Source organism: Sorex fumeus, unplaced genomic scaffold (genome assembly GCF_029834395.1).
Source record: "Sorex fumeus unplaced genomic scaffold, SorFum_2.1 ptg000058l, whole genome shotgun sequence".
Lineage (NCBI taxonomy): Eukaryota > Metazoa > Chordata > Mammalia > Eulipotyphla > Soricidae > Sorex > Sorex fumeus.
Genome location: NW_026606115.1, coordinates 20400166 through 20410165, shown reverse-complemented (window position 1 = coordinate 20410165; position 10000 = coordinate 20400166). Strand labels below are relative to the sequence as shown.

The window sequence follows — 10000 nt, the reverse complement described above, 5'->3', positions numbered from 1 at the left end:
TAGCTTGCCAGGCTCTGCCGTGCAGGTGGGATATTTAAAGGTACCCTGAAAACTTAGAGAAAAGTAAATAAATAGCATTCGCGGCCGCGTGCTCCCGGGAGCTTGTTGTGATAATCTCTGCATCCTGGCCGTAGTTGGGGTTACACGGCAGTTGGAGGGTGTAACTGTCTAGCTACTGACAGGTCCAGTCCCAAACCGTGCAGGCTTGGAGATCTCAGCCCCGGGTCCCTCACACCTGGGTTCCTCTGCCAGTTCTGTTTACAACCACTTTATTATAAATTTATTTAAAATAAAGGAGTATAATGTCTCCATACTTTTCTATAAATATATTTTGATGATCTGAGCCTTTCTTGGTTTCATATACATTTAATTACTTTTTTATCTCTGGGCTGTAGCGATAGCACAGCGGGTAGGGCATCTGCCTTGCACGCAGCCAACATGGCCGACCCGAGTTCGATTCCTCCGCCCCTCTCGGAGAGCCTGGCAAGCTACTGAGAGTATTCGATATGCCAGACACAGTAACAACAAAGTCTCCAATGGAGACGTTACTGGGCCCGCTTGAGCAAATCGATGATCAACGGGAGGGCCTTTACTTTTTTTATCTCTTTAAATATTCCATGATGGTTATAATAAGGATTGCTCTCTCCATATATAGATTGCTTTAGGTAATGTGTCCCTTCTAATAATGTTTATTTTCCAGTCCATAAATGCAAGACACATTTCCATTTATTTACATTGTCTTTAAGTATAGTTTCACAATTTATTTCAGTAAAGTTTTATGGTCTGGAGCGATAGCACATCCGGTAGTGTGGTTGCCTTGCATGCAGTTGACCAGGATTCGATTCCTCCGCCCCTCTCGGAGAGCCTTGAAATGTGCCGAGAGTATCCCGCCAGGATATCAAAGCCTGGCAAGCTACTGTGACGTATTTGATATGCCAAAAACAGTAACAAGTCTCACAATGGAGATGTTACTGGTATCCTCTCGAGCAAATTGATGAACAATGGGAGGGCATTGCTACAGTGCTACAGTGCTAAAGTTTTATAATATTTAGTAAATAGGTCTTTCATTTCCTTCCTTAGGTAACTACAAAGAATTTTTTTGGCTTTTTGGGTCACAGCCAGCTATGCTTGGGGGTTACTTCTGGCTCTGCACTCAGGAATTGCTTCTGGTAGTGCTTGAGGGACCATATGGGATGCTGGGGATTGAACTCCTGTCGACCACGTGCAAGGCAAACGCCCTACCCACTGTACTATCACTCTGGCCCTGTCAAAGAAGTTTTTTTTTAATGTAGGAGTACTGATATTTATTCAGCCACTGATTAGGCTCAAAGAAGTTTTTTATTTGATAAAAATCTAAATTTTTAATGGGATTGCTCGTCGATTTGCTCTAGCGGGCCCAGTAACTGGAGCGATAGCACAGCGGTAGGGCGTTCGCCTTACAAGCGGCCAACATGGCCGAGCCGAGTTCGATTCCTCCGCCCCTCTCGGAGAGCCCGGCAAGCTACCGAGAGTATTTGATATGCCAGACACAGTAACAAAGTCTCCAATGGAGACGTTTAATGGGATATTCTTCTTAAACTTTCTTTTTTCAATAAAACATTGTGAGACTTTGTTGTTACTATGTTTGGCATATCGAATATGTCACGGGTAGGTTGCCAGGCTTTGCTGTGCGGGAGAGATACACTGGGTAGCTTGCCAGCTCTCCAAGAGGGGTGGAGGAATCGAACTCGGGTCAGCCGAGTCAGCCACATATAAGGCAAATGCCCTACCTGGTGTGCTATTGCTCTCACAATGGAGACGTTACTGGGCCCACTCAAGCAAATCGATGAACAACAGGAAGACAGTGCTACAGTGCTACACTAAAACATGAAAAAAACACATTTTCTCCTGTTATTTTTATTTTTATGATTGTGTCTTAGTGCTTATCCCCTTGCTCATGGTCTTGTGCACCTTTGGATATTTTAAAGCACTTCTTCAAACACTTTTTGTAGCTAGGGTCTGTTGGTAAAAAAACTTTATTTGTTATTTTTTTCTCTAAACATGCTTTATTTCTCTATCATACTTAAATGATAATCGTATTAAGTGGTCTGTTGACAGTTTTTATATATAAGTGGTGTGACTCTTTCACTCCACTTTCACATGACCTGCCTATTTCTTCTGAGAATCTCTCTGAAAACCTGATAGAGGTGCCTTTATATGTTACTTTTCTCTTTCCTTTAATTTTTAATTAAATCGTTTTATTTATTTAATTTTTGTTATTTTTGTTTAATGTTATATCCATCAGTTTTCAGTGTATACTCAAAGATCACTCCTAGCATAATTCCTAATACCTGTAATAGTATCGACAATAAATAAATCAATGCAAAACATCACTTATGTGTCATGGAGTATATGGGGTCAATATATATTATTAACGTTTTAGGAGATCTCAGAAGCTTGCATTGAAAATTATTCTCTTTCCTCTGAGTCACTATTTGGAGGAAAGTTACCTTCTGCCAAGCAATATATTTATTATATTATAACAAGAGTTATATATCTTGTTATATAACAAGATATAACAAGAGATATATATATATATCGCTGGAGCTATAGCACAGCGGGTAGGGCGTTTGCCTTGCACGCAGCCAACATGGCCGACCCAAGTTCGATTCCTCCGCCCCTCTCGGAGAACCCGGCAAGCTACCGAGAGTATTCGATATGCCAGACACAGTAACAACAAAGTCTCCAATGGAGACGTTACTGGGCCCGCTTGAGCAAATCGATGATCAACGGGAGGGCTAGAGACAAAATAACAAGAGTGAATAATAAATTTTTTCATTCACTAAAAATATCTGTGTATATTTGTAATAACAGCCTCCAACACTTAAAAATAGAATGTAGAGACTGATATTCTAAACGAAAATTCTTCCATAATAATAACACACAACTATGGGGCTTTTGCTTAAATTTACCAAGTTATACACTGTGAGAACCATGCAGTTTGATACTGGATATATTTCAGTAAAGTGACAAAAATTGGTTACAGTTATCAAAGACAGTTACTTGAAAGCAAGGTCAAAACATGCTCCAGGAGGAGATATTGGATAATATAATGTTGGTAATATCTATTGTTTATTAACTGTTGTCTTTAGAAATAAAATTTTAAAATAATTCCTGTGAAACAATTGATTTGCACTTAGACATAGAGGAGACAATTTCCTTTACCAAAGAAGAATCCGTAAAGAATAACTAATTTATAAAAACAAACAAGCTGAAAAAACTCCTAGACTCCATAAACATTGTATTAATTACCAGACACATTATGAAGAAAGGTTAGAAGAATGATTAGAGTAGAGAGAGGTCTTTATGGTGGTAGGATGGCACTGAAACATAGGTGGTAGGAGTAGTGATTCATATATATATACATATTATATATATTATTCACACTACAAAGGTAGAAAGCAAACACTTAAAAGTCAACTTTATAAGTTGGAAATAATTTAATTTAAATTATGAATATAATTTACACGTGAATTAAAAAGATGCCCACATTAAAATGTGGCATATATATGTATTTCTTCAAAATATTTTCAATTTTGGACTATCTGAAAATCTTTACTATCTTCCAAAACATTTGTGATTTGGATATTATTTTGTTGGTATTTAAGATTTTCACCTTAGGTTTAAAATTTTATATATCATCATACTAGCAATCACTGCACTAATTGTGTGCACTTAACTGTAATACTGAGACATTGAAAAATTATTGCTAAAATAAATCTAGTTTTTTTTGAGTTGTTAGAATGGCACACACAGAGAAGATGAAGTCAATGAAAGATTTAAGTTTAAGAAATCACTAACCTCCAATGAGAACATAGATGAAAATATGGATTGATTAGAATATTTTTATTTGAGCAAATAGGACCAGAGGAACATTTGGAAAGAAAAATGATTGTACATAGAAAATGAGGTACTGAGATATGGTTTGAATGAATTTATTTCCTTCTTCATCATAAACTTATAAATAAGCAATAAAGAAACTGGATGGAGAGGAATGGTGAAATGGGTTTATTCAGGGAAGTTCCTATCTGTCTTGTTTTGCCCCATGACTGTAAGTTCACGAAGGTCACATTCTTTATTTTATTTTATACTTTTTTATCACTATAACATACAGTTACAAAGCTTTCACGATTGAGTTTCAGTTATACAATGATGGAACACCCATCACTCCATCAGTGCTCATTTTCCACCACCAATGTCCCCAGTATCCCTCCCGCCACCCCCACCCCATCCAACCCCCTGTCTCTTTGGTAGTAATCTTCCTTCTTACTCTCTCTCTCTCTCTCTCTCTCTCTCTCTCTCTCTCAGTTTAGGCACTATGGTTTGCAATACAGATACTGAGAGACCATCATGTTTGGTCCTTAGTCTAATTTCACTACACATCTCCCATCTCCATGACTAAGTGGTCCCGACTCCATCTCAACTGCCTTCTCCCCAGGCAAATGAGGCAGTCTTTCAAACCACGGAGAAATCCTCCTTGCCCCTTCTCTACTGTCCTTGGGTGTTAGTCTCATATTATGTTATTCTATATTCCAAGAATGACTACAGTCATAATATGTCCTTCCCTCTCTCTTACTCATTTCACTTAGTATTTGAATCACCATAACACAGCTATTCATGATTGAGATTCAGTCATACAGTGTTCCAACATTCATCCCTCCACCAGTGTGCATTATTCAGCACCAATCCTTCCCCAGTTTCATTCCAGTCTCCAACTCTCCACCCCAGCCTGCCTCTATAGCCTGGCACTTCTCTCTCTCTCTCTGACTTTCTCTCTCTTTTACTCACTAGCTCACTTGCACTCTCTCTTTCCTTTTTTTCATTGTGGTTTTCAATACAGATACTGAAAAGGTATCATGTATATCCCTTCAGTATCTGTATTGCAAAAGTTACTTTCTTAGTAGAGGCTTTCAGTCTGTGATTCTGTGACTAAGACTTGTAGTTGAAATCTTTTTATAACCTGCTGGTGGTCTATTTGGAAAAAATGTGGGGAACTGTTGTTAATGGTGAAGTAGTAAGGCATTGAGAATTTTTGCAAATCCCACATAAGCCATTGAATTTGAATTGTTTTATATTCCTCAAATTTATTACGAATACAGTAAGCTATGATGATCTGACCCGCATTTCAACTATTCTCTAAAATTCAGAAAAGGCATTTACCAAATCAAATTCCTTTGATCTATCTAGGGAAAAGGCTCAAATAAAAATGTGCTGACATAAACTCTTCCTGTGCTTTGGATAATTCACTGATTATATGAATATTTGGTCACAGGAATGGTTTCTCCACCTCTGCACAAAAGAAAGCACATCCAAACCCACATTGATTTTATCAGCCTACACTATTTATTTATTTCCTATTGCAGTACACACATGATATTTGCCAATGTCTTTCCCAACTACACTTCCGTTGGGTTCACAACTTTTCCTAGAAAGAGAATGCTCTTGGTGCTTTTCTCCAAAATCAACAAGAGGAAGGAGCTATCAAATTGGATGATAGGATGAAGGAGAGTAATCTCGGGATGATCCAGGAATCTCACTTCAGGGATAGATACAGCTTCTGTTCCCTTTTCACCAATGTGCAGCACAGCCTTGTGGGCAGCCTGTTGGGGGGAGAGCAAACACTGTTGGTTCCCTGAAGAAATCTTATATGTCTTTGCAATGATTTGGAATAGAAAAGAAAAATGAAGGGCAGGGTTACCTCCTCACTGTATATGTGGTGTTTGAAAATGGTAAAAGGTAAGGTAAAGGTCCTCCCATTGTTCATCGATTTGCTCGAGCGGGCCCAGTAACGTCTCCATTGGAGACTTTGTTGTTACTGTGTCTGGCATATCAAATACGTCACGGGGAGCTTGCCAGGCTCTGCCTTGTGGGCGAGATACTCTCTGTAGCTTGACGGGCTCTCCGAGAGGGGTGGAGGAATAGAACTCAGGTCAGCCATGTTGGCTGCATGCAAGACAAACGCCCTACCGCTGTGCTATCGCTCCAGCGAAAATGAAGAATACTAAACTCTTTTTACATGGCCTTCTATCTCTCAAAGTATCTGTTGTGCTGTTATGGGGCCAGCAGTGCTCAGGTCTTACTCTGGACTCATTGCTCAGGGATTACTTCTGGCTGGGCTCAGGGAACCATATGTACTACCCAGGGATCGAATCTGGCTCAGCTGCATGCAAGGCAAGCATCTTTCCTGCCTTACTATCTCTCCAGCTCCTATAAAGCTCTCTTCTTAAATATCCCCATCCTATCCCCACTTCCTTTTCTAGAAACAGAAATATAACCAGAATAAATTTTATCATTATGTTCTTTTACCCGAATCATTTATAACTGGGAATTCAAGGATGGAAGCAACTAAATCAGTAAAACTTTATGGCAATTAAAATGCTGTTAGCATTTATCTATCTAAGATTCAGTATTCTAATTAATAAAATAAAAAACCTAAATCAACAGACTGTGAATGGCTTATCATAAGACATATGCAAGGAATCTAGAAAACCAACTTACATTGGAAAGTTTAAGACCATTGTCTTCCGTGAGTTCAGGAAAATCAGCATTATCATCAAAGGCATCTTGAATACCCATTTTCAGAAGAGTGGATCTAAGGTCATATGTGGCAGAAATGGAAAATTTGGGGACAAACAAGTCAATCCACCTGTGAAGAAAGATGATAGAAAACATGACTATAAGTACACCAAGCTTATAACTTCCTCTTTCTCTGTCACTATGGTTTTATATTGGACTCTGCTCCCTACTCTAATTATTTACACAATAGCTTTTGCCAGGTTAACACATGGCATCAATGTCTTAGAAGTTATACTGAAACAAATACGTTCCTATTTACCCAAAGCTGGCTTTCAACAATGGAAGTAGTAAAATGCGACTCATAGAAACAAAAGAAAATATCTCTAGAGTGTTGGCCAAGATTAGAGTGGCTATGGAATTGAGTTTCAACAGGCTATTTGATGGTTTTTCATCTAGCACTCCCAGCTCAGTGTGACTGTGTACCAAATCTCTTAACATCAATATTTTTTCCATCACCAAGCTTTAAATGGTCTCCAGGAAGATATCAAATTAATAGTTGGTCAACTCTGAAAAATTCATCTTACTTTTTAGCTCTTACTTCCTTATTTGAAAAAATGTCTTTTATACCAGCTCCTTTGTACCTTTACGACTCTGCCTAAATGAAACACAGTATATGAAATTTACATAAAAATAATATACCAATTATTTTACCCCTTCTGTAGTAAACGGTTCCACTTCTTCAGTGTTTTAGATGACATGGCCCCTTCCACCCACTCCATCTGACCATCCTTGGGAAGGACAAAAAGTGCCAGAGCATTTTTGCTATAGTCCATTTGCAACACCGTGCAGTTCAACTCCGTATCCACCAGGTGATAGTATTGTTCCATCAGGTGCATCATGGGAACTTGCACCGTGGTGGTTTTGTCAACTAAGAAGCTGTAGTCTTCTTCTGTCTTGGATGGGTCAAAAGGATTTGCCCACTGGGCTTAAAATATAGAGAAGAACATTATTTTTAAACCAATGTTAATGTCAGTGTGCTTTTTCATCAGTCACATTTTTAGTAATTAGACCATCATAGAAATATGTACTTACTGTTAACCAATTCTACAAGTGATTAGTTGCAGAGAGAACAAGACTTTACATGGCATTTTGTATAGATGATTTCAGATGAGCAACGGTGATCTCAAATCAATTGAACTCTATGTCCTGTGTTCAAAACTATACTTACACTAAACCCATTAGAACCACAGTTTCCTCTTCTTTAAAAATATATGAGAATAATGTACACTGGTGGAGTGATGCGTGTTCGATCAGTGCACAACTGAAACTCAAACATGAAAGTATTGTAACTGTAGTTCACTGTGATTCAATAAAAACTTTAAATATATATATATATATGAATATTCAACACACCTGGTGAAAACAGACAACAGATCTGTTGTGCCATTTTATTAATCTATAAGTGTATGGTTTATGGACAAGAATGTTTGCCTCTCCCCAAAACATGACTGATACGTGCTGTAGAGCCAGTAGAAATCATTTGGACAGACTGGCTTTGTAAAAGTTATAGGATTAATTTAAACGATTGTCAGCTTTAGAACAGACAAACATGGATGGGAACAACATCTGTGAAAATGATTCACTATTTGAATCTGTGCATTTATTAGAATTGGATGATACAATGTATATAAACCACACACATATACGATGTTTAGTATATGTGGGTTGCATAATATATAATAGCTATATCTGTACAGTATGTCCAAGTGAAATTTATAGTAGGTGTAAATCCAAATGAGTATATCTGCAAAAAGATAACTTGCTTTAGCTCACCAAATCTTTTGGACATAATTATTTTCTACTAGCTGCTATCAGGATATTTTTACCATCATCTAAAAGTTCCCTATCTCTAGCTATTCCCTGGGCTGATCCACAGATTAATATTTCCCTCCAGGAAGATACAAAATTATATAAAGCTATATCCAGTGGAGCACATCATTGTGCCATGAAGGACACCTCCTGATGCCAGTGAGAAGGGATCTTGAACTTTCTCAGTGACATGCCAAATTATCTAAACATGTAAAATAGATATCTTGGTGCCTTACCTTTAAAGTGAATATAGTTCACCAAGATCATGACGGTGTTTGGTTGGAGGTCTTGTATAAGATCCACAACATTCCCTTTGGTTTGTTTCTCCACATGACTATTGATCTCCTGTTGGGCTGCAGAAATATTGGAGAAGTCAGTAGAAAAGACTTCAGTCTCATAGAATCTCTTGACCTCATTCAAGAACTTTGCCAGTGGTTTCAGTTGCTTTCCAATGAAGAGGGAATTTCCCATCTGTAGTTCCAATTCCTTTTTGGGAAAATTCAGCGAACACATGAGGTACTGAAAGCCCTGTTGTATCTCTGATGTTGGGGTATCTGTGAGATTAAATCCCAAGCTTTCCAGGATTTGAGTTTGAGTGCTGGAGCAGGCCCCGAGGGAGAGCATGGCCAAAGCTGCAGAAATGCTCACAGGGGAAAAGAAAATATTCCTCTGTGGGTTCTCCACAGTAAAACTTCGGTAGAGATTGAATGCAAAGTCAGCATTGATGGATGACATCTTATACAGAGTGCCATTTTTCGGGGGGTAATAGCAGGTGGTTGCTTTACCTTCAGAGTTCTTACATGATGTGCAATGTAGCCCAAGCACCAAGAGAACCAGATAGAGGAACACTGGCATTTTCAAAGAAAGGTAATCTACAAGAGATAATAAAACTGTTAAGAAAGATTTAGCTGTGGGGCTGGAGCCATAGTGCAGCAGGTAGTGTGCTTACCTTGCACACGGCTGAACTGGGTTTGATTCCCAGCATCCCATATGGTCCCCTGAGCACCATCAGGAGTAGTTCCTGAGTGCAAAGCCAGGAGTAACCCCTGTGTATAGTTGGGTGTGACCCAAAAAGCAAAAGAAAAAAAAGTAAATGAAAGATTTAGCTGTAGGAAAACTCTGAGCCAGAGATGAATAATAATCATCATCATGGTTATTGATGACATTAGAAAATAGTTAATGTTATAATAATCATAAATTAGTGGAAAGTTCTCTCTCCTTTAAATAGCTTTTGGCCAGAGATAAAATACAGGAGGTAAAGTATTTTCCTTGTGTGCGGCCAATGCTGGCATGATTCGTGGCATTACATATGATTCCTAAGCACTTTCAGGTAAGATTCAACTCTGCACCCCCAAATGATTACATCTAAAAGGAGTCCTAAAAGTATTCTTTTTAGGTTCATAGAATTTATGGCATTAATTCTTCTTCAAATATTATGCAAAAACTATGGATAAGTTAAGTCAAGAAAAATTTACCATCTATTGAATTAGAGGAAGCATATGAAGGGAGTTGAGAATCAAACTAGCCCTCTCCCTTCTTATATTTCTTTTGTGGATTATAATTTTGAAGAAGAATT

General features: G+C 38.3%; 1 protein-coding gene across 1 annotated transcript; it reads right to left on the bottom strand.

Annotated features, from left to right (window-relative positions):
* Positions 1-5435: 5435 nt before the first annotated feature.
* SERPINA7 (serpin family A member 7) lies at positions 5436-9279 on the bottom strand. The gene is made up of 4 exons (XM_056125829.1): positions 8661-9279; positions 7267-7540; positions 6538-6685; positions 5436-5639 (listed from the first exon to the last, which is right to left on the bottom strand). The coding sequence occupies exons 1-4, from the start codon at positions 9277-9279 to the stop codon at positions 5436-5438; spliced, it is 1245 nt and encodes a 414-aa protein (XP_055981804.1).
* Between the last annotated feature and the right edge of the window lie 721 nt (positions 9280-10000).